Source organism: Ctenopharyngodon idella, chromosome 9 (genome assembly GCF_019924925.1).
Source record: "Ctenopharyngodon idella isolate HZGC_01 chromosome 9, HZGC01, whole genome shotgun sequence".
In the NCBI taxonomy this organism is placed as follows: Eukaryota; Metazoa; Chordata; class Actinopteri; order Cypriniformes; family Xenocyprididae; genus Ctenopharyngodon; species Ctenopharyngodon idella.
The window spans coordinates 7,792,802-7,818,323 of record NC_067228.1 but is presented as its reverse complement, the minus strand read 5'-3'; the positions used below and the strand labels follow the sequence as shown (position 1 = coordinate 7,818,323).

General features: G+C 36.9%; 2 protein-coding genes across 2 annotated transcripts in view; both read right to left on the bottom strand.

The window, feature by feature from the left end:
- Positions 1-13,640: 13,640 nt before the first annotated feature.
- Positions 13,641-16,156, bottom strand: fkbp7 (FKBP prolyl isomerase 7). Its single transcript, XM_051906893.1, has 4 exons — positions 15,880-16,156; positions 15,558-15,709; positions 14,451-14,578; positions 13,641-14,368 (listed from the first exon to the last, which is right to left on the bottom strand). The coding sequence occupies exons 1-4, from the start codon at positions 16,107-16,109 to the stop codon at positions 14,207-14,209; spliced, it is 672 nt and encodes a 223-aa protein (XP_051762853.1). The 5' UTR covers positions 16,110-16,156; the 3' UTR covers positions 13,641-14,206.
- Positions 16,157-16,660: 504 nt separating this feature from the next.
- ttn.1 (titin, tandem duplicate 1) overlaps positions 16,661-25,522 on the bottom strand; it is a 136,324-nt gene continuing 127,462 nt past the window's right edge. Inside the window, 6 exon segments of the mRNA XM_051906834.1 lie at positions 16,661-18,035; positions 18,154-18,438; positions 19,156-19,309; positions 19,408-19,904; positions 20,021-20,177; positions 20,279-25,458. Of these exon segments, the coding sequence (XP_051762794.1) occupies positions 17,737-18,035; positions 18,154-18,438; positions 19,156-19,309; positions 19,408-19,904; positions 20,021-20,177; positions 20,279-25,458 (6,572 nt within the window). The 3' untranslated portion in view covers positions 16,661-17,736.

The window sequence follows — 25,522 nt, the reverse complement described above, 5'->3', positions numbered from 1 at the left end:
TTCATAATGTGATTTCCCCCCCACTTTCAATTCTTTTCCTTCAATGAAAGGTTAGATTTTTGCTAATTTTATGAATTAAAGATCAAAAGGATAAACAAGGCAGATTTATTTTTACAGTCATCTTTGATCATATTTATCAAGGGTGCCAATAATTCTGACCACAACTGTATCCATCTATTTATCTATCTATAGATCCGTCTGTCCGTCCGTCCATCTTTGATCCATCCATCCATCCATCCATCCATCCATCCATTTATTCATCCATCCATCCATCCATCCATCCATCCGTCCATTTCGTTTGGTTTGTACGTTCATTAGGATCTATCTATCTATCTATCTATCTATAGATCTGTCCATCTTTGATCCATCCTACCATCCATCCGTCCTTCCATTGGTCCGTCCGTCTTTGTTCTGTCATTTTATCCATCCATCCATCCATCCATCCATCCGCCTACATTCTATCTATCTATCGATCTGTCTGTTAGTCCGTCTGTCCGTCTTTGATCCATCCATCCATCTATGTATCTATCCATCTATCTATCAGGCCTCCATCTTTACCTATATAATTGATCATGGATATAGATGTATATGCTATGTATATGTAGTGTTTTTTTTTTTATCAATTAACTATTATTTCAGCAGATAGTAATTTTCTAAAATACATTTTAGAAACAAAAGATTTTTTCACTACTGATTAGCTTCTCCTTTCCACTCCCTCATTTTATCTGAACATTACTGGCAGACAGCAGAGTTCTGGGACACATTTGAGTTTGTATTTGAATTAGTCAAGTTGCCAAACAAAGCTTTTAGTTAGCTAGCATCTTCATGAGGAAACTGATTCTGTATGTCAACTGGTGTGTATGTAATAAAAATCCAACTTGAAAGTTATTTTTAGATTAGACAAATGCTGATCATACGAACTGAAAATATTTCACACCTTTCAGGAGTAAAACCAACTACTAAATATGAGAATATCTTGCATAAGGTGAACCAGAGGACTTAAAGTGTTCAAAATAATGCTTGACTAATGTTGTATTCGAATCCTCCTCGGTCTTTTAAAAACTTCTAAGGAAAAGGGGAGGAAACAGCTGTGAGCCGTGTTCTCTGAGCACTTGATTTACTCTCCATCTCCAATGCTTGTGCAGCACAGAGGAGCAGAGGTGAGGAGGGGGTGGGCTGAGTCACAAAGCAGCTCTGCTGGTGAAGCCCAGCCCAATAGAGTGGCCAATAGTCTTTCCAAACCACTGTAATATTGCTTGCAAGAAGCAATACTCTCACGGCAAGCACAGGATTATTTTTTTTTTTTTCAAACTTTTATAACAGGTTGCCAAGTATTGGGTCATAAGAGAATGTAGCCCAGAGGAAGGTAAAAGCTGTAGGGCTAGACACTGCAATGAGTTATAGTGCTTTCCTTGCTCGCTTGTGCTGTCTGCTTTGTGTCCACTGGCATGGAAGAAATCTGCTCAGTATAGTCAAACATGCCAGAAGTTTGCTGCTTTGGGATGTGTGTCTGTAAAATGTACAGCAAGTGTGGTTGTCTTCTGTGTGCTCAATGATTTCTTTGAACACAGTGACAATAAAGTCATCACATACACTGTCATAAAAAAACAAAACAAAAATTGGGAAATTAATAGTTTTATTTAGCAAGGATGCATTCAAGTGATTAAATGTGACAGTATGGCTACAAACAAATGTACAAACAAAAACATTAAGCATCACAACTATTTTTAACATTAATAATAATAATAATAATAAATATTTCTTGAGCACCAAATCAGCATAGAATGATTTCTGAAGGATCATGTGAAACTGAAGACTGGAGTAATGATGCTGAAAATTCAGCTTTGCCATTGGAATAAATTAAATTTGAATATTTTACAATATTAATGTTTTACTGTATTTTTTTTAATCAAATAAATGCAGTCTTGGTGAGCATAAGTGGCTTCTTTTGAAAACATTTTTTAAAAATCTTATAGACCCCACACATTTGAAATTACAGTGAAAAATGCTAATGCTAACTTTTTTTTTCTTTTTTTTTTTTTGCAGTTTTTAGTGTGCAAACGGTACTGGAAATCTGAATTAATATAGTTTTAATATGGTAATATTAATATAGTAAGTACTATACTAATATTACTGTATTACTATAGTAAGAGCAAAGAACACAAGATACGTTTTAAATGGGAGAAAGTGCAATGTGCAATATGGCGACATAAGTCCCGCCTTCTAAATAAGCGATCGACTAATTGCCAATTGGTAAAGTCATCGCATCACTGCAGCGGCTGTTAGAAGCTCCGGTTCCTATAGAAACAGCCAGACATGCGCCTGCGAAATGAGACACAAGAGACGTGCATTTAGGACTGCGTGTGCGCATTAGCTTGATCTAGCCTGAAAAATACAGTTTTTTATCATGATTTGAGCGTTTAGAAACAAAACTTATGAGGCAGCTGTTGTCAGATTTGATTGGTGATTTCAAATATGAAATTTAATTGAAAGCTTGGCAAACAGCTTTGGAGATTTTGATGTTTCCCCATTCAAAGAGATAGGAGCTGCACTTGCATGCCCGAGAGGCGTTTCAAAGATGGCCGCCGAGTGAAATGACTTGTCTTAAAGGGACTTTGGTAATAGTAATATTAATATAGTAATATGCAATATGATAAACACTATCGGCAACAGATATTGAAATGCTTACAACATGTCCTCGTCTTTTTCATTGGGCAGGTTTAGCTCCATGGGGGGGGAAATCATTGTTTTTCATGTCAGCAAGGATGAAGTGATAATGTAAGTTGTTGCTGCAGAAATTCTATAGGTTTATAGGTATCAGTGACTAACACAGACCAATGTGTTTTAGCTGACCGCTTGTGAACAGATCTTAATACTTGGTGTAAACAGCAGCTGTGCTGAGTGACCAAAGTTAGTGTTTTCCAATGTTTTTAACTATAATTCTTCAAAATAAGTGATAGTGCACTCTAGGAAAAGTCTGTTAAAAAGGGCATGGTGTACTGTGTCAATATGAATTAATTTCTGTATTGATTTTTCACAGGTTTCGTATTTTGAATTATGCATTGTATTGTGTTGTGTTTTAGGGTTAAAGGAAATGTCTGTAAACTTAACAGATAATGTCCTGGCAGAAAATGACCAGTACTTTTTCTGTTTTTCTACAGATTTTTTTTTCTTATTTTTTTTCCCCTATTTTTTTTTTTTTTTACAGTGTTGTCTAAAAAAAGATAAACTGAAATGTATTTAATATCTACTGAAAACTGCAGGTTAATCTTTCGTACTTAGCAGGAGATGCATGCCTTACTGACTGTGATGAAAGGCATTGAAAATGGTGACAAATGCTGAACTCTTTATTGCACCACCCTCTCAAATACAATGACTGATTTATTCAAAGGAATGTCTCGTCTGGAGAATGGCCAGATACTGACTTGCACTGGCTTGTTTTTTGTGTTCACTTTTCCCAAGTAAACAGATAGAATATAGAAGCTCTGAATGTGATACTGGTGTTTTGTTATTTGAGGGAAAAGTCAAGGCCTTGGCACAGTAGCTCAGCTCAGCTTTCCAGCTTTTTTTTATTTATTTATTTTTATTTTTTTATAAATAATACACATTTTTTGGTTTGTTTCTGTACTCCAGAGACCAAACTAATTTTATGTGCACTATCATCTTTGAAATTAAAATGTTCCTCAAAATGTACTCTGTACACAGTTTAATCAAGAACAAAAATCATAGATATTACTTTACTCTGACAGCTGAAATTTCTTTCCAAGATCCTATTTAATGAAAAATAGAGAAAATTCAAAAGGTTTGTAGTTTTATTACAGAGACACATGAAGTCTTTGTTTTCATGCTTTTGAAATGTGGAATAAACCGAGATCTTGTGTGGCAGAGTAAGTGATTTGTGTCAAAAGGTGATTATCATCTCTATTGACACACATATATACACAGACGCATGTTTGCAAAACAGAAGACTAGAATGTACACAAGCCCCTTCATTTGCCACGCACAATATGAAGTGTCACTGAGTAAGCAAATAAAATTCTGTGGCAACCAGTCACACACTTTTTTCCAGATAACCATACTGTATAATCTCTTTTGAGGCAAATATGTCTATAATTGAACTCTTAGCTGGGCTGTTTCCTAAAAGCAGCATAAGCTAGATCTTACAGACCAATGGTTTCCCACAAAATACTGAGGCTTATGATGCTGGACTGCAAGGAATACTGGTTCAAAGACTCAATTATTTAAAATGGAATAAGTCTAGAGAAGCCTTAAAAAACACAAAAAATCAAAAAGATAATATACGCCTGAGCTCAGTAGCCATTTTTCTTGAGACATTCAAAGCTTTAAGACAACCCTCTTCAAAATCCACCTAAACTGACAGGAATTACTTTTTAAAAATTCCCCTATATACTATACAAACTACTCATCGTCATGACTTGTATTTAATATCTGTAGCAGTACCTTATAAACATTATGGTTTTGTTTAGGGTGATTTTTCTACAGTCTAAAAAAAATCATTTTTTTCAACCCATGTTTTGTTCAAATATGGACAAACTCAACCTTTGGTTTAAATTTTTAAATTACATTTTTAAACCCAATAGCTGGGTTTGTCCATATTTGACCCAAAAATGGGTTGAAACAACCCAGCATTTTTTAGAGTACTCATGCCACTACAAAATCCAACAGGTAAAGTACTTATTTCAGTGTTTTTGCAGTTGCATAGGTTTCTTCGCGATGTTTGATGGCCAGCATACTGTGTCTGGAAGTTGCGTTGATTTATGTGCAGTTTTGTATATTGGTATGAGAGAGTCTGCTAATGTAAATGCACATTAAATAAAACAACAAAACCTTGTAGAGACATGCTGGTGGTGCTGTATGATCAAATTTAATCAAGGTTGCTATTGACCCACTGCAAAGGCTCTCAGAGAATGGAAATAATTAGTACGGTTTAGATCTCCAAGGAAACAGCTGCCAAATACAGCTATAAACAAATTTTCCAGCCAGTGCTTATACTCCCATATAAAATGAAGCTGTCTTCTAGGACTGCTTCCCCACCAATCAAATTATTTCCCAAAATCTACTTTGTGAACATACAGGCGTATTTTCTTTGTATTTTTTAACCTTATCCTTTCAAACTATTATCTTATGTTAGTATTTATACAATCATTTTATCATATGTTATATAAATAAATTGTTGTTTGATTATTTTTTACTCTCTGACATATCGGATTGAGCTAACCCCTAACCCGTTTTTTTTTTTTTTTCTCTCTCTTTCTTTGCTTTGATCAGTTTTGCTGATTTGTGCCAATCTTGTCAGTGGATTTCTGCAACTCAGATATAAGCTGAACAAAGACTTCTTCCTGCTTGAATCCTCCCACATACTATGTTCTGCTAGCCGGCACTAACTATTTCTGCACATGGTGGAGATCCCCAGGCAAGGCTATGATGATCCCTCCGATCTCAAATCTTGTTCCATGTTTTACTGCTAAAATCATATTTACTAGATACATCTGCATCCAATCAAAGCACAAATAAGCAACGGAAACACAAAGAATAAGACAGTCCATTCAAGGTACAAATGTTTACCTTTTTATATTAAAAAATATTCATTTATAAATTTGTAGATTTCTACAATGCAAGTACTTTTTAATAATAGGTCGTAAATTTCATGACCATTGTCTCAGTACGAAGTAACTGATAACATTTGATTCTATGAACTGCAGTCCATCAGGTCTCCTAAGACAGTTTGTTTCCAGAAACATGTTGCCACCACATGTAAGGAAGTTCCTGTTATATATGGTTGTCTGTATTTTCCATGCATGAACATTCTGCATGGCATGTGAGGAAGTTTCCACATTCATATAATGGTCTTTAATGTCAACAGTATTCCTCAGTTTCTTGTTGAGCATCAATGAAATTTCCTCTTTTGAAAAAGAGATTTTATTTGTCCAATGCAGCATTTCTATAAACTCCAGCAGCTGTATATATAAGCGCTAACTATAACTATAGAAACTGTACACAGCTCTAATGATCCAGTTACAAATGACAAATGGAAAGCGAAGACGCATTGCTGTTCTCACCTGGTATTGACATGCGTTTTAAATGTATCTATTTTGCCAAAAAAACAAAATGCATAAGTATAAAATAAAAAGGTTCATAAAAATCTAAAATGAACTAAAATGTATTATATTTTCTTACTTATTACACCAAGAAGAACTTATTTCTTACAAGAAACTGAATTTTTAGAGTTCCTTAAATGAATTCAAACATATATTGAAAAAGGTAGCCTATTTTTATTTATTTATTTATTTATTTTTTACATTTATGAACGTAAAATTGTGCAAGGAACAGTAACAAAATAATTATAAACTTAAAATGAAAATGGACTATTTTCACCAAAAATACACATTTTTGGCTAATACAAAAGTTTGTGGATAAGCGTTTTAAATGTAGACCTAGCCTATCCTGTGACCATTAGTGCTCCGAATTCGTCACACCATATCACTGGCGTGTGAGTGATGTGCGGAAATATGATTGAATGAACAAACCGTGAGCACTATGAGGGAGTGGGAAATGAGGCGATTAAAGAAGACGCGATTTCAGTCGTAATCTGAGAATTTTGATAGAAAGCAGCGAAGTTTGAATTCCTTGTGTCGATGTGCTTCCTCACAACACGCCCCATAACAATCTCGCGTTTAAAGGTACTGTACTGCTTCTGCCTACAGTTAAAGACTGTCCGATGCATTCTGGAATCTTCCCACATAAAAATGTTTTTAAGTTCATAACTGTGAAAGGACATATATTAAAAATACATTACAGTCTCAAATAGAGTAAAATAAAATAAAATCTTTCTTTAAGCATGTCTGCCTAACCCAAAGTTGTAGGCCATCTTGCTAGGGTATTCCAGCCATTTTCTTTTGCTCTTCAGCCATGTTTCAATGATGACTACCTCCAAAAAACATTACCACTGCACTAAAACATGTGGGTCTTATCTCTATCAAAAATTTGTCTACAATGTTAAAGATAAGCCTAAGTAAATTGGAAAGTTGCTGTTTACTGTAAAGCTACAGTCAGGAGCTTGTTAATAAACAAGATATGTTCTTTGTTTAGATAAATTCGATGCTAATTAAAATTTTAATCACTTAAAAGTGAGAACACTTAAACTCAATAAAACATAAGGGACCCCTACTTTTTATGTTAGATTCATGCAGTGCAAGTAAAGGAAAATAGGGGGAGGATTCTTTTGAGGTTTGTGCTCCTAACTCAGGAACCACAAATGAAATTGGTTTTTCTTGGTCAGGGGAAATGATTTGCACCTACTGGAAAATGTTAGCAAATGCAAGATGGCTGGATATATGACTCACTGCTGGGATATCTAGGGGGGAGGATGGTGGTCGTCTGCTTGAATGTGAGACATTTGTTTACTTTCCAGACAGTCTTGCTTGGAGGCTCCAAAAGGGGACCGCCATGGAGAGCATGATTTTCCAGAGCTGCGTAAAACAGAGGAGGGCTGAGGTCAGAGGTGACGCTTCAAAATGGCTTCAATATAGAAATGCTCTTTGGGGAGATGGAATACTCAAATGGACAATTCTTCTTGTTTGCTTTCCTGCAGTTTTTTTTTTTTAATCTCAGTCAATAATAGAGGTGCACACAACACAGGTGGTTTTGGAAGTATGCATGCTTTTCAAGGTAGACAAAATACTGTCACACACTTAAACGCTAACAGGAGTTATGACTAAGAGGTCAGTCTAAGAGCATAAACCACATTTTCTGAAACAGAGTTTGCTGGTATTTGCTCATCTGAGCAAAGGTACTTTATGGAATGTCCATGTGTGGACCATCCAAAAAGGTCACCAATCTAATGCTTTAGTTAAAAGCTGTTGTCTTGACAATGTTTATTTGACTTTATTTACTAATATAATTTTAAGTCATCATTTTTATATTATAGAAACAAGGAATTTCAAATGATAAAATAATTTTATGACAGAATACCTCAGCTCGGCTTATACAGAGAAATGTAATTATTCTTGTTTTGTGTGTCTGTGTCATATATGAGACAAAAAGTTTATTTTCCGCTCAATGTAATTGTTATTTTTACCTTTTTTTTTTTTTTTTGAGAAATTCCTGTGCTCATTTTTAAAACTAAATGATGACACTTAAACAAAAGTAAATAGCCTTTTTATTATAAAACTTCTAGTCATGTTGCTGTTATCAATTTTTATGTAAAAGACTTGTATTAGTGTCTACCTCCAACAGTAGCCACACCCCCTTACCCTCCCCCCACCACCCTCCATTACAAGAATGTGTGGTCAGCGCAGATTGTCTCTTGCCTGTCCCATTGTGGGGGTGTGATTGATAACTTCAGTGCTGCTGAAAGTTAAAAAGCACAAAAACCATTGATAGCCTTCTAGAGATATCCCTGGCCGAACACCAGCATTTGCTAGTTATATCTTAAGAAAACGTAAAGAATTGTGATCTTTAAATACTAGATTATTGTGTAAAATGTTGGTGATGTCAAGCTGATGTCACACTGTGTTGCTATTCTGACAGCTGACTGTTTGATTACAGCTCTTGATATTGATGATTACATACTTAAACATTTTGCATGTCTCTGCAGAGAAAGTTGATTCATTCAAAAATGTGTCCGTATTCACTTCTTCATGTGGCTGATTGATGGCAGAACACGGATAAAAGGCAGCCCCAAGCAAGCTTTCTTTCAAATAGCTCTTAGCTGAGTAATGACAGCCAAGCATAGCATTATTTTTTTGGCCCGTTGTTAGCATGTGTGTGTTGCTACTTGCAAGCTCTGCATGTTATGTTCCCTCGATTCAGAATTAAGTGCTTGGAACAGCTGAGTGTCTAACTATTGTTCATTGCATATAAAATAATACACATTTGCATTGCTTCTTGCTTTACATGCTCCCTCAATAACCAAGCATTCATTAGAGAAAAGTTGTTACTTTGCATGTCAAGAAATTACGTTTCAATGTTTGTGTGTTTATAGATCTAAACCGCCATTTCTAATTCTGGGATTAAAATTGCTCTCCTCCTCCTCCTCCTCCTCCAATAAAAAGCACCATTGGTTAGTAAAACCATTGCAAAATTGAGAAGAGTTTCTAGTTTCTCTCTAAAACTGCCTGTGCTTGGCACAAGTTCATTTTCTTCACTAAAGTAACAATCTGTTCAAAAACTCGGATCCTCACGTCACGTACTTGTTCATTGTTCACAAAATGTAGTTGTTTTACATTCTCTTCTTTTTGAAGGATCTTAAAGCTTTTCCGTTGTTTGAGAAGTACAGTATAGTGAGAAATGCAGATGTAAAGCACTCTGTCTGGGGGGTTGCTGTAAAGGGAGCTGGGACTTCAGAGTGTAAAAGGGAAATGCTAAAGCCATGATGAATAGGATATGTATGACCTCAGTGCTCAGATCTGTTCTCCACATTGCCTACATGCTGCTTGCCTAATTGAACTGTTTTCTGGAAGAAGTGAAGACCAGCTTTTGGCTTAAACAAACTGTTTAGCTAAGTATAGATATATTGTTTGCATCTGATGTGATTACCCTTTTTGTCAAAGCTTGTTTGGAATGAGTTTATCTAAAAAGTAAAAAAGTAAGAAGTTTTGTTTCAAACCCATATGACATTCTTCTGGTGAACTTAAAAGACATGTTGAATGTATTGTATGTAATTTAATCAGCTGTTTGCAAAATTAGGATTTCTTTGCTTTAAAAAGGACAGGCAATTTCGAATCATTTATATTTTCACTCTCCAGTTATATTTACCATAACAAAACAGGGATAATGAAAGAGGTGACATGTTTGTATCGCTGCAGAACAAAATGTTGTATTTATTCAGATCGTCGTACATGTCTCTAGGCCATCCTCCCATGTAAACACGTCTGGTTAGGTGTTTATTCAGGGGTTCTTTTCTGTTGCCATCCTCTTAAAGTGCAGACCTGTCAAGTCTGAATGTGCAGGCTTGATATACGGCTTACATGTGTAAAAATAAAACACTTGTAAACTATCAAACACCTACATGCTGCTGATGTTTATGGAAACAACAGGATGCAGACAAATCTTGAAGCCCATGCTAACATTGTTTTAGAACAACTTTAGTGATCCAAACTGAATGTGCCAAAAAAGGAGAAAAGTGCTTTAAGACCAGAATAAACACAGCAAACATAGAGGACAGATGGAAATTGTAAAACCAGTTAATAGAAAAAGTTGAAAATGGATTTATGGCGCACTATCAATTCTGAAGAGGCTGAATGGATTAAACATGTTCACTTCAGTGTTGTGGTATTGCCATTTGCTGTTCAAGGGTGCTGCAGTATGTGAACTCTAGGGATTGGAATTTGGCCTGACTTTATGCAGATGTTGTTTGCGCTGTTGTTGGATTTAAGTGATACTGTTCCTCTGGCTACTTCTGGTTAGCCTTCTTATCCCGAACTGCAACACTGTTCTGTTCAGCATTTTATTTGTCTTTTGAGATCATACAAACACACAAAAACATTAGACGAAACTGTCAGTTGGTAGGTGAGATCACTTTGGATTTTTCTTAACATTCTATTTGCTCTTGACCAATCAAACTCTTTTTGTTTTTGAATTATAATAAGTCTCTAGGGGCATGTTTTGCAGCAATAGCACATTTGCGGTCTGACATTCCCAAAGGAAGCTTGCCTTCTCCTATTTCTTTCTTTCTTTTTTTTTTTTTTTTTTTCCAAAAGGGGTGTTGAACCGCCTTCTAAAGTGTGTGTTTTAGTGCAAAGACCCTTGTTGATTAGGTGATATCTACAATATTGTATAATTTATGTAACATCTGCAATGTTCTAATATTATAGCTGACCAACTGGGAACGTGTAGTAGTTTTGAGCGCATCTTTCTGTCCTTTTTTTTTTTTTTTTTTTTAGAATTTGTCATTGAAAACTGCCCTTGTCGTTTTTTCTTTCTTTCTTTTTTTCATAAATAGGAGGGTGAGAACAAGCATCAGATTTCATAAAGAGCTTCATTTTCTCTTGATGCTGAGACTGCTCTTTTGAGCCCATAATGCAGAGCACAATAAATGTGTTTCAATTTCAGACAAAGGAGCTTTGTTAATATCCATGCAACTATTAAGTAGTTTTATTGGCACTTTGTGGGATGATTTATAATCAGTTGAGACACAAGTCAGACACCACATTCTACATATATAGGCTACACAGAATTAAATGAATAGTAATGACATACACTTTTTTTTTTTTACTGAAACAATAGAGCAAAATAAGCCATGGGAACTTGACATGGGTGAAGTACAGTGTAACACAAAATGATTGTTTTGGAGAGAACTGTAGTGGTCTTTAAACAGCAGTCCTTCTGGTAGACCTGTAATCACCAGCCCTAAAGGCAAAACCACTGGACATCCATCCCATCCTAGCCAGTACTTGCAAGATCTGTCTGACAGACTTCAACAATCAAAGACATAAAGAGAGCTAACAATGCCAGTGTTCAAATGACTGTTTCAGGAAAATGAGTTCATGAGTTGTTCTTTTTTTTCTTTTTCCAGATTTAGCTAAAACCCAGTGCATGCTCCGGTGGTGATTTGTTTGAACGCTTTGACAAAACCGCTATGACTTGTCTGAATTCTACAATTTTCATTGAAAGTAAAACAGTCACTGCATTTCAATGTCTTCTTCTCACCCCTCTCCCTCGACTGTCTGGATCTGCTCTGAATCTTGGCACGGACATGGTTTACGTCACTTTTGGCATGTGGGGGAGTTGAGGGAGTCAGAGTTTTACACGAAAACCAAGTTTTAAGTCTGTGCCTAAAAATGTCAGTTCTCTGCATGATAGGGTCTCATTTAATAGTTTCTTTGACCTCTGGTTGTTTGGGAAATGCATGCATAATAGTTACTGCTTACATTTTTTTTAGCGTACTGTACAATGTTTGTCTATAAATTATAAAACAATGTAATTCTCCTCACCAAACAGATTCTTTCTTATCTCTCTCACCAATCAAACAATCATCCTGTTTTTTTTCCTTAACTTTTTTCCCTGTTAAAGTCAATTACAAGAAATTTTAGTTTTTTAAAGCAGGATCAAGGAAAGTGTTCAACCACTTTAAATAGTTGTATTAGAGAGCCACCTAGTGTTCATAATGGGTATTCAAAAGTGTTGGTCTCTGCAGGTCGGAGCAATGAGCTTGCTGCAATTGGTCGCAAAAGCTGCCTGTTCCATATAAAGGCTGGCCGTAAGCTTAAACGCTATTGGCCTTCAGATTAAAAGGAAGTAAGGTTGGTCAATAAAATGTGTCTTTTTCCCTTATGGAATCCTGTGAACCATGTGTCATAGAAGCTTCTTTATTATTTCACAATCAAACGCATGGCAAATACATTTTGTTTAGCAAATGCTGTTTGTCATTTATTCAGCATTATACAATGATAAAAAGGGAGTTTAATATAACGATTGTAAATAGTAGTTTGAGAACTGTGTTTGAAAACTATTATCTACATTATCTACACTATTATCTACACTATCTACATTATTTACTGGTATCTGTTATCTGTGAAGAACATTTTAAAAATCTGAAGAACATTTTTCCACTATAAAAAAACATATTTGTATATAGGCTATTAATATTTTAACAATGTATAGACTACAATATGTAAACTATGATTATAAACTAATAGTTTGCAAATTATTTGTAAGTACTTTTTTACTGTATACTTATTATAAAGTGTTGCCAAAACCTTTTGTGTAAGTTCCATGGATGTTAAATGTTCTTCGTGGAACCGTAGACGGACAATAGATGGAATCATCAGACATCCTGTCAAGAACAAATTTTGAATGGTGCTGACTTTTAAAGGGTTAGTTCACCCAAAAATGAAAATACTGTCATTAATTACTCACCCTCATGTCGTTCCACACCCATAAGACCTTTGTTCATCTTCAGAACACAAATTAAGATATTTTTGAGGAAATCAGATGGCTCGTGAGGCCTGCATTAAGAGCAAGTTAATTAACACTTTCAAACGGTCAGAAAACTACTAAAGACGTATTTAAAGCAGTTCATGTGACTACAGTGGTTGATGTAATGTTATGAAGCGTTAAAATAAAAAAAACTAAATAACGACTTTATTCAACAATCTCTAGTGATGGCCGATTTCAAAACACTGCTTCATGAAGCTTTACAAATCTTTTGTTTCGAATCAGTGGTTCGGAGCGCATATCAAACGTTCTCAAACTGCCAAAGTCACGTGATTTCAGTAAACGAGGCTTCGTTACGTCGTAAGTGCTTTGAAATTTCAATGGTTCAAGTGACTTTGGCAGTTTGATACACACTCCGAAACAAAAGATTCGTAAAGCTTCGAAGCTTACAGTATGCAGCCTCAAAAACAGTATTTAGTACAAAGTGTAAGAATTGTGTCATTGCAACCTCAGACATAGAAGGCTATGATGCATTCTGTGTGAAGCTGGTTAGCTTTAACTCTAATAACACCTCATTTAAAGGGTTAGTGTTGATAAAATCTGATGGCTCAGTGACGCCTATGATATGAGTATTATTCAAATGTCCATAAGATACTTTATTTGTGCATTTGTGTTTTATTTTAATTAAAATATTTTATTCTGTGGTTCAACATAAAAAACAAAACAAAAAAACAACAACCTGGTTTGATAAATTGGAGCAGATGCAAGATGCAAGCTTTATTCAACAATATTGATTTAACTGAATTGAAACTACTGGATGAGAACTGAACTGAGCTGGATGACGACATCACTGTTTTTCTGCAGAACTGCTTTATAGATGAAATAAACTAATTTAATAATCAATGATCTTTACAACAGAACTGAATCATCACTGAACTGACTTCAGCTGAACAATGACACTATTTTCTTTTAGAACTGCTGTACACCTGAAATGAACTCTGTTTGCATCATTGAATCATTTTCCTGTTATCACTGTAAAGCTGCTTTGAAACAATCTGTATTGTATAAAGCGCTATATAAATAAAGGTGACTTGACATGCAAGCATTTTGAGAAAAGTTCTAAAAGGTTTTTAAAAAGCATCTTATCTATTTAGGTTTTTTGCATGATACAATCAGTACAAGTTAGTATTTGAGTCAACTTTATTCAAAATTTAGTGGTGTTTATCAAAGCAATATTCTTGATCACAATGTGGAAAGTATCTTGTAGAGAATGTCCAGTGCATGAGCTGCATGAGTTGTCTAGTAGTGTTTACAGTTCGTCATGCCCATAAACATTGTACTCCTTGAGTGATAAGGTCCCATCAGCATTGTGATCATTCTTTTGGAACACATCTGCCACAACATCATCAAAATAGGTTTCATCTTTCTGTGAATTTAACTTCTTGGCTTCCATTTTCAAGTATTCTTTAATCTGTAAATCCAAAATAACAATATATGTAAATAATAATAATAAAAAAAAGTATATTCCTAATACAACAGTATTGCATATTTACCTCTTCTTTTGTCAGGGCCTTGTCGTCATCAACATCAATTTCTTTGAAGGCTTCTATGCTGCGTGGTCCTCTGGTTATGAACAAAAGCTCCACCTCAAAGACCACTGTTGCATTTGGCGGTACAGGACCTATTCCACCACAGAAAGGTTGTTAATGGTTTAATTTAAGCCCTTCAATTTTAAATGTAACTATTTTTTGCATAATTTTAATGTATTTGCTTATTTTAATAATTTAAATTAGGGGACCATGGAAGAGAAAACCAAACAGATTTTATATAATTTACCTTTCTAAGTATGTATGTCCATATAGTATTTATGTTTCTTTTATCGCCAATGTCCAGCACCATCCTGAGGGTGCTCATTTTTTGTACGTTGTATTGAGTAGTGGTATTTTTAGTTAAGCTGCTTTGAAATCATTGTGAAAAGCTCTAAACAAGTAAACGTGAATTGAACTGAAAATGATTCTGTAATATCCCAATATTGGGTAGAAAAAAATATATATAGTGCTTTAGATTTTTTAGAAGGAGGGTCCCTTTCAAGGAGATCATCTTATTTTCAGCTCCATAGCAGCATCAAAATTCATTGGAAATGTACTTTAGGTTGTAGAATAAAACTTCAAAGTCTTCGGGATGTCCTACAGATTGATGTCAACTGAGCAGCGCTGTTGTATCCATTTACATTTGGGGTAACCTTTTATATTTGATTAATGCAGACCCAACCTTTATTCAAATTTCTGGCTTATAGTTACATTTTTATTGAATAATCTGAGAAATAATTCTATTTATGGTTGGAAATACGAATTTTAAGCATTTGCTCCTTAATTGCCATCTAAAATATGGTATTCAATTACTTGGTTGTCTGTTTGAGAACCCCTATTTTATGGGGATTTTCCATAGACAATAATGATTTTTATACTGTTCAAACTGTATCCCCTAACCCTACCCCTAAACAACAACCCTCACAGAAAACGTTATGCAAAAAAAAACAAACATTTAGTTTGATTTATAAGCTGTTTTCCTCATGTGGAACAAAAATGTACCCACAAACGTTTCTGTTATTACTTTCCTTGTGGGGACGGTTCTCTACGTATTTGAGGTAAAAGACCTACCTTTTCCTTTCTCGCCATACGCCAAGGAAGGAGGAATTGTAACTTTTCTCTTCTCACCGGGGCACATGTCGTTCAGGCCTATATCGAGACCCTTAATAACTTCTCCAACGCCTAACACAAACCAGTGTGGGTGACCCGTGCTTGTCGAACGACTAGAATAAATGAAAACGAACAGCTTTACTTGGCGTAGGTTGGAAATAAAAGACTTTTTATTTAGTACGTTAAATACTAAATACACTGTTAATAACCCTACCTTGAAGCAGATAAATATAGACTGCAATATTTAATACAATAACTGTGTAAAACAAAACAAAACGTTTACCTGCAATAGAACTGAGATCCGTCTTTAGCTAGATATCCATCATAATGCGCATTCAACATGTCTCCTCTCTTGGATTTCTGACTGCAGTTTTCAGGCAGAAACGTAACCTCAATTTTAACATCGTGTTTTGATTCGTTTGCACGAATTAATACGATGAAGAGACTGAACGTTTGCAGAGACAAAATCAAACAAAAGTAAAACGTAGTAGACCGCTGGGACATCTTGCACATCTGTCGGCGTGGCGTCGGAGGCCGGACAGCTGACGCGGCAGTGCCGCCCAGTACTCAGATTTCTTCGGGGTGTTAAATGTATTTTTTTTTTTCTGCTATCGATCTAGAATAGATGCAGATGTATTATATACTGTACGTGTGTATATATCACAGCGAGAAGGAATTATAGCAATTCTAATATTAGGAAAAATCAAAATAATATTTAAGATGCTGTTTTAGACAGAGCATGTCGTAAAGCAGGCCACAGCAGGACACGTTTTTGTGTTTGTGAAAAATAATGTTCCTTTAGTTGTTACTGAACATTATGGGTTTATTTTAATCATTTAAAGTGTGTTTTTAACTAGTGCAAGAAACAGAAAGGATATGTTACTGAAACAAAAAGGCTTATTAAATAAGCTGTCAGAAGATAAAACTGTAAAGGAACCTGCTTTCTGTGAAAACACATTTAGTTTTGTAACCAAACTATTGAAGACACGAAGCTGTTATTCAATGAGTGAGTAAACATGTTTCATACATTTAAGTAGCATTCATTTATGGAATACAGACAAACATTTTATGGTGCTGAAAACATGCTTTATTAAATCAGTAATTCATAAAACTCAAGGAGGCTGAATATATGGGTAATACTACATAAATTAGTTCTAATAAATCAATGTGCAGGGTATTACATTCATGTATTTTTCTTTTCTTTGCACAGCACATGAAGTCTCTGTGGTACATAGCTTGATGGATACCCTGACTGCTGACAAAGTGAGATTCTAATGCTAACACACACACAAACACACAAAATATAACCTAGCAATCCTCCAAGAGTTGGCACAGCTTCTGCAAAGAAGCACTTGAACTGATTTTGCAACTATTGGCCAGGTGATGTTACTTTAATAAAATCAAAATTCAAACAGTCCTTTGCCAGAAACCGTGCACAAACATTATAATTAACTCATTGTGCAGGCCGCTCGCACATTGAGCTTGTCATTAAAATGGCGGTATGACTTCGTCAGTCTGAACACAAGGCCTAGTTGTCCTGCTTACATGAGGGTAATGCAAACAGCACTCAAGGTCTTATGTTCAAGTCATAAATTCTTGTGTACTGCATTACTGCACGCACAAATGTACAGTGCATAACTTTGTCTCTTTGATTTTAGTAAACTTCAACAGGGAGCCTCTCTACCTGTTGAGGCAATCTTAAGACTTCAACTTATTGTTGAGGCACATAGTTTTGTTTCGTTTCAGGTTTTACAGGGTATTCGTTCCATGTGAAACTTTCTCCTGTTAAACATTTAGTTCCATTTGTTAATATTGTCATAAATAACAATGCATACATTTTCCATAACCGGTAAATTCGGCTATATACATTATGTACATGTCACAAAATGGTGCAGAGCTTCTGGTCATAATTATCCAATATGGCACATTTTATAACAGCTTTAGACTTTAGTCTAGTTTGGCATAAATTAATGTCAAGTTTGGTATAAAAATAGTTCATATTTACAAGAACAGAAATCCAGGTCTTTATCAAGAACAGAGTATTTTTTTTCTCATTCTATAAATAAAAAGGTTTTGAATGAGGGAAATGGGGTGAGGATTGGATTACTATTATATAATAATTATTATCATTTTTTTTTTTTTACATGGATCGAATGCTGACATTGACAGTAGTGGTATCAGATCCAAACTCGTTAACAAGTTTTAAGGTGTATGCACCAGCATCAGTCTCTTTTACTCCACTTATAACAAGAGTGGTGACATCTTGAGAAGAGTCAATCTGCAATCGTCCACTCTCCTCCTTGCTGGACAGTGTCTTCCCTGCACGTGACCATTCTATGCAAGGGGTTGGGTCTCCAGTGAAAGCACAGGCTACAGTCAGGACCTTCCCTGGCTCAATACTGATATTTTTAGGGGCAGCCTCAATCTTTGGTGGTATACCTGGTTAAAAGACAACAAAAAAATCTATTATTATGGTGATATAGCTCTGCTGATATGTTTTGTTGCACTGTAAATGCTTTTTTTTTTGTAGCAAAGATGCATATATTTTCCATCTCACCTTTGCGGCCAAGAGAAATGGCTTTGATGGATGACCCCTCAACATGCGAGTGACTGGACATTGCCATCATACTGCTGGAGCTCATAGCTATCATACTTTCAGAAGTCATAGAGGTCATGCTAGCCGCTGACATGCTCTGAAATTTAACCTCAGCCATGCTGGAACTGCTGAAGGATGTCTCTTGCATTTTTGAAACCACGTGCTTGGCAGCGTAACTGCCCTGCATGCTCGTAGCATCAGAGGCTTTCTCCATAATTATCATTTTGGCGGGTTCCTCAACCAGAGCTGTGAGAGTACAGTAAATAATGACCATGTCACTGAAGCAACTGATTTCATAAAAAGGTACAACAGTCAATTCAAATGGAGTAACTGGTCTCTGTTTTCTGTTTAAAACATTTGGGCATATTCAATGTAAATAACACTGGAACATTTTTTGATGGCTATTAATATTTTGGTATTATTACAATAAAAAATATTTTAGTTGCACCACTTGTATATTGTACCTTTAAGGAAATTCATTTGGTAAAGCTAATCAAAGAACACAGATGTAAAATTATTTTGACTTTATTCTAATACAGTGTTATTTTTTGCACATATACATAAAATGAATCAAACTAAGGCATGCTAATAATACGGTTTGGTTATTTAAAGCCTCGAATATTCGTGCAGTTACACATTATCACTACGTCAACTGCAAATGCAATTATATTATACAATGCTTTATCATATAGTGTGGTAATTAATTCAGTAGGTGACTAAAGATGCAAATCAAGTTAAAGTAAAAAAAAAAAGATCAAAAGAACATAGTTCTATTTGTAGAACTGATGGTTAGATTTTGTTAGCTTGATTAGTGAGCACTGATTATTAGTGTGTGCAATCTTTTTAGTCAGAGTTTTAATCAAGGGACATCATGAACGTGTTTGGTTTGACCATGGACAGGATGCTCATACTTGGTTACTGGAAGAGTGCTGCTTTATTCTTAGGAATGGATCAAACACTTACTGAGGACATTCAGTGATGCTGTTGCAGAGCACTGTCCAAATTTGTTCTTAGCTTTTACTGTGTATTTTCCACTGTCTTCAATGGTAGCATTGTGAATCTCAAGGGTGTACACATTCTTAGAGCGGCTCAATTTCATGTTTGATGTAATAGATATCTGCAAGGATGAAAGGACATGTAAACATACTGTTATGAGTGAAACACAAATAAATTGTTTTTGTTTCCTCCCCCAAAATATAATGATAAGCTACTCACTACTGCATTATCCTTGAGCCACTCGATTTCAGGAGAAGGTTCACCAGTGATTTCGCATGTGAATGTGACATTTTGTCCCTCGTTAACATTCTGGGAGTGTGGTTGCACAACGAAATTTGGTGCATCTGAACGAACTGCACTGATGGTCATATCAAACTGGCACTTGACCACACCATGTTCAGTTTTGGCCTCACATGTGAGAATTCCCTGGTCATGGGAGCTGATGGTTTTAATTGTCAGGGTGTGATCATTGCCTGACTCACCATATCTGTAGTTCTCTGAATTTGATAGCTCAGCTCCATTAAGGATCCATTTCACATCAGAGGCTTGAGGGATGTTTGCTCGTAGTGTGACAGTCTGACCTTGATTTATTGTTATTTGGGTTTTTGATGCTTTAATTTCTGTTAAGGACTTCACTTCCTCATAGGCAATCTCCTTTTTCACTATTTGTTCTGTCAACTCTGCTTTTCTTTCCATGGCAACTGCTGTTGTTCGTGCTGTAGCAGAAAGAGTAGATCATTTTTTAAACTGTACATGCAAAATTACACAAAATTATTCTGACTAAAATTACATTGTATGTGTATTTTTAGGTCTAAATTGTGCATTATAATACCTTGAACTGTAACAGTGCAGTTTGTAGTAACAGATCCAGCACTGTTTTTGGCTGTACATGTGTATACTCCACTATCAGAGATATCAGCTTCATATATTTCAAGATATGCTGAACCATGTTCTTCAAAGATTTCATATTTTCCACCTTGAGAGAGGTTCTGGGAGAAAAATGTTCAAATTAATTAGTAAATCCATCCAATCTATATAAATGTTTTTTTTTAAAGTAAAAAACAAACAAACAAAAAAAAAACATTCTTACCTTTCCATCCTTCATCCAGCAGATTGTTGGTTTAGGCTCACCAGACAGTTTCACTGTCAGCTTTATAATAGTATCTGCAGAGGCTGAGATGTCTTTAAGTTCTGCTGAGAAGGTTGGCTTGGATGTTTTTTCTTTTGGAGTAGGTGATTTTACCATGGGTGGAGACTTAACTCTTGGTGGAGATTTAATTGGTTCAGGTGATTTAATTCTCTGCGGAGACCTAATTCCAAATGGTGACTTTATACGAGGAGACTCTGGAGACTTTACTCTTGGAGGTGAAGCAACAACTTTCTGTACAGGTGTTGGTTTACGAATAGTTAGACTGAACTGTGCCTCCTGTTTACCTTCAGAGTTCTCTGCCACTACAGTGTAATTACCTCCATCAGACATTTCTACTTTGGTTATCTCAAAAGTAGATCTAAATTCAGTTGAGGTAACATGGCGACGATGAGATGACACAATTACTTGTCCCTCTTGCATCCATGTTACAGAGGGTGCAGGATCACCATCAACATCACATGTGAATTTGACCGATTCTCCCTCTGATACTGTGAGTGACTGTGGTTTAGTCAGAATTGTAGCTGGATGAGTTGGTTTCTTTTCCTCAATCACTTCTTTCACTACGGTTGTCACTTCTGTAGCTTCAAGTTTGGTCTCTGACAATTTCTCAACCACAACTTCCTCAACTGTAGTTACTTCCGTAGCTTCAAGTTTGATCTCAGATGTTGCTTTTTCCTCTTGAATAACAGTCTTAATTGTCTCTTCTATCCTTTCTGTTTTCGTTTCGGATACTTCCGCTTGTGTTTGTGATACAGCTGCTGCTTTTATGGATGAAACATGATAAACATCCGTTTTAGTCATCTCAGGGATGAAAGGGGTCGGTGGCTCCTCATCTTTGCGTTGTGAGGCATATGCAGAAAATCCACCCCCAGCAACATCGAGAGTGGCATAGTCAGAAGCTTCTCCCTTTACATTTGTACAGACGACACGGTAGGTACCACTGTCCTCTTCCTGGCAATCAATGATTTGAAGAGACAAAACACCACTCATGTTAAACATACGGTATTTTCTGCTTTCTTCAATAAGCTGTCCATTGTGGTACCATTTAATTTGTGCATCTGGCTTAGATTGGACATTCAGTGTGAATTTGGTGTTTTGACCAATTGGCACACGGTGAGAGCGCATTCTTACAGTCACCCTGGGAGCATGGTCAAGAGTAAAAGGCTGCTGGGTCACAATTTCAAACTTCCTCTCAGTTTTCAAGGCTTTCTTTCTTGACTCATACCTTGACATATAATCAATTTTTGTTGACAAGTCTGGTGTAGTGGCTGCTTTCTCAGTAGATTCAAGGCTGGGAGAACGTGGGCGTGTCTTTTCAGGTGAAGCCGTTCGAACTTTTTCTGCCACAGCTGCAGAAGGTTTCTTAGGATGAGTTACTGTAGCATAGCCAGGAGAGAATGATGTTGTAGATATATCAGTTATGGCTGCTTCAGTTACTGCTGACACAGAAACTCTTGTTTTTTCCTTTCTTTTGACCTTTGTTTTCTCTTCAAACTCAATGTGTTGCAGTTTGCTCTTGTAGGAAGTTAATTTTGTCGTGGTAGATACAGACCTAAGCAGTTCCTGGTCTTCTTTTTCCTCATATAACCTTTGCTTTTGCCTTGGAGGTCTGTATGTTGCCCTATCGTGACGCTGACGCAAGTCAATATAGCTTGGACCAGCCTCATATTTAGATGGAATACGATATGAGTCATATGTGGGAACTTCCTCCCCTTCCTCATCATATGTAGTTTTCTTAGGTGATGGGTGACGCAGTGCAGAGAGTTCAAAGCGTACAGGGCTCAGACTTGGTGGAGAAGCAGAATAGCCTAACTGAAGTTCATCCTCAAGTTTAAGTCTTTCTTCCTCTGTCCTCTTCATTGAGAGGTATTCTCTAATAGGCAGAAGCAGTTCCTCATCAGAAAGATCACCAAGAGAGCGTCTCCTGATTCTGTAGTAAGCCTCCATTTCTGGAGAAGGTGTGCGATGTCTTGCTGGTCTTACAGTCTCAAGGTCATCTTGTGAAACAGGAATGTGCCATTTTGGCTTGTATTGATCTCTAATTCTTGGCACGGGTACATCATAGAACTGGTCCCACCTTGACAGCCGGATGCGCTTAAGTCTTTTCTGGGGAAACTTTTCCATTGGCTCTGGGAACTCATACTGATCTCGGAGTTTCTTGTACCACTTCATATCAGAGAATGGCACAAAGTGTTTGATTTCCATGTCCTCCTCAAGGGCAGTAGGAGCAACAACCCGAGGAGAAGGAACAACATATGGCATTCTCAACCTCTTTTCTTCTGCTCTCTTCTTTTTCTCTTCTTTCTCTCTGGCTTCATCTGCTTCGCTCTTGACTTTCTTGGTAGTGATTGCTGGCTTGAACATGGTTGCAGCTTCTCTTAGTGCTTGCTGTGCGACTGGAGTAAGTGGGGTAACGTCTGCACCTGCTAGTATCTGAGTTAGCCTTACTTTCTTGTCCATCTCTTGCTGATCAAGATCTTGTTTTTTCTTTTCTTCCTCAATCACCTCCTTCTTGATGTGTGTCACACGTTCAACCTTGAGTATGGCTTGACAACTTGCAGACCCAGCTGAGTTAGTTGCAATGACTCTGTATGTGCCAGAATCCTCTGGAAGAGTATCTCTTACATGTAAGACATAGTAATCTAAGCCTTCATGCACAACCTCAATTTGTGGACCAAATGCCAAAGGCATGCCATCTTTCTCCCATTTCAGTGAAGGATGTCCTGACACTCGCATTTCAAAACGTGCGCTCTGACCTTCTCTGCACTCCAAATTAGCAAGAAGACGTTTGAACATAGGTCTCAAGGTGTTATCAGCAGGAGCAGGACGAGGGACCACTTTGAGACGAGCCTTGCAACTGTCCTCACCAAATCGGTTCCGTGCCACAACAGTGTATTCCGCATCATCATCTGGGTCAAGATTGTGAATCACTAATTGATACAGACCCTTGTCACTAATAAAAGTGTATTTCTTGTCATCATCTCCTGGCATAATCTTTTGACCCGTTTTCAACCACATTACACGAGGTTCAGGATGCACTGTGATGGTGACACCAAAGCGCACATTCTCTCCAATGTAAGCAGTGCGGTTGCACAATGGCAAAGTAAATTCAGGAGGTCTTTGGAGTAGTCTGGCTGTGTCAACTCTGCGTTTTACTTTCTTTACCACACGTGTAGTAAAGAACTCACGATAGGATCTTACCCCTTTGACAAAGAGCTCAGCATAGGCACTGTCCTCACCATACTCATTGACAACTTTACATCTGTATGTTCCATCATCCGTTCTGTTGATTCCCTTAATAGTTATGGTAGCAAGCCCATCTTCGTAAGTAATTTCGTATCTAGCGCCTTCTTCTAGTTGTCTTACTCCACAGTACCATGTTACTTCGGTAGTGCTGTCATAATTGTCAATGTTGCAAATAAACTTGATATCATCGCCTTCATCGGCAACACTGTGTTTAATTTGTCCTGCAACTGGTCCATGTTCAAATGATGCAATCTTCACTTTAGAGACTGTTACTCCTCGCTGACTTCTGATCGTACCACCACTGGCAACACGAGCAGAAGAGACAACAGTGTTCCATTCTTTCTTCACCATGGCTTGGTAATATCTCTTATGGCGTGTAATCTTGATGGACCTAGTGCTTAGCTGCTCTGAGTTCATAGTCAGCCAAGGATGATTCAAAGCCTCAGTAGCAGTCATACGATGTTTGCGCTCTTTGGTTAGTAGGCGGTCCACGAAGTCTAATGCCTCAACACTTACATGCTTGAAGGCTTCATCATCAAAACTGTACTCAGCATTGCAAATGCTCTCAATTATTTGCTGATTAGTTTCAGCAGCGAATGGATTAAGTCCACTAAGAAGAACATAAACAAGGACACCGACAGACCACATATCTGTCACAGTGCTAACCATCTCATTTTGATGAATTTCTGGTGCCGCAAACTCAGCTGTTGTATACTGAATCTTAATTTGGTCTCCAGGTGTAAGATGTCTAGATTGTCCAAGCTCAATGATCTTGACATTAGTTCCCTTTCTTGTGGTGTACACTATATTTTCAGGCCTGATATCAAAGTGACCATAACTCTTGCTGTGAAGGAATTCAAGAGCTTCACACACTTGTCTGATATAGTTAACAATTTCACGCTCGCTGAGCTCAAAGTTGGCTGTACCAAGGCGCTCAAATATGTCCACACCAGAGATGAACTCATAAATCATGACTAGCTCTTCAGGGCTGTCAAATGACTCATGCAGTTGCAGGAAGTTCTTGTGGCGTGCCACATTCAGTGTTGCAATTTCTTTTTTCACTAGTGCCTGATCTGCACCTCTAACTTTGACAAATTTAGCCATGTAAGTTTTCTCAGAGCTGGTCTCAATACACCGGTGAACAATACTAAACTGTCCGCGGCCAAGCTCTTCAGCAATCATATACTTGGTATGAATATTCTTAGTCTCTGAATGAGGAGCTTTGCTTTTGGAAACTGGCCTGGTGTCATCAACTTCTTCGTCATAGTTAAGAACTCTTGATTTGTCTTCCTTTGTCACAACGGGTCCACTTGGCTCAGATGGTGCACTCTGACCAAATTTATTTTCAGCTATGATTCGGAATTGATAGCTTGTCTTTCCAAACAGATTGACAACAGTGTAGTGGGTGTCACGAGACTGGCCAACACGAATCCACCTTTCTGCTGTGGTGGCACACTTCTCTATGATGTAGTTTGTGACTTTACTTCCACCATCACTGGCTGGTGCTACCCAGTGGAGTGTTACAGAATCTCTTGAAACATCACTGGCTTTGATGCCACGTGGTGGATCAGGCACATCTGCAACATCAAGCTCAACTGTTTGCTGGTCAATTCCAAATCTATTTTTGGCACACACAATATAGAAACCAGCATCATTCCTTTCTACTCCATTCACGAATACAAGAGATGTGAAGGATCGTGTGACAATGACTTGATAGTGTCCATCATTATCAAGAAGGTCTTGTCCCTTCTGCCAAGTGATAACTGGATCTGGTTTTCCACTGAATGGAATCTTGATGTTCACTACTTCACCACGAAGGGCAGGGATAGCCTCCTTTCCTTGTAGATTCTTAGGTAGATGAATCTTAGCAGGGACTGAAAAAACAGAAACATTTTAATCCATCGTTTGGAAATAGCTTGTATAACCAAGTAAAGTACA

Coding starts and splice junctions, on each gene's coding strand:
- fkbp7 (XM_051906893.1), bottom strand. CDS start 16,109: ATGTGCAAGATGTCCCAGCGGTCTACTACGTTTTACTTTTGTTTGATT. Junction 15,710..15,879: donor GGATCTCAGTTCTATTGCAG/GTAAACGTTTTG, acceptor CATTTATTCTAG/TCGTTCGACAAGCACGGGTC. Junction 14,369..14,450: donor AGGCCCTGACAAAAGAAGAG/GTAAATATGCAA, acceptor TTGGATTTACAG/ATTAAAGAATACTTGAAAAT.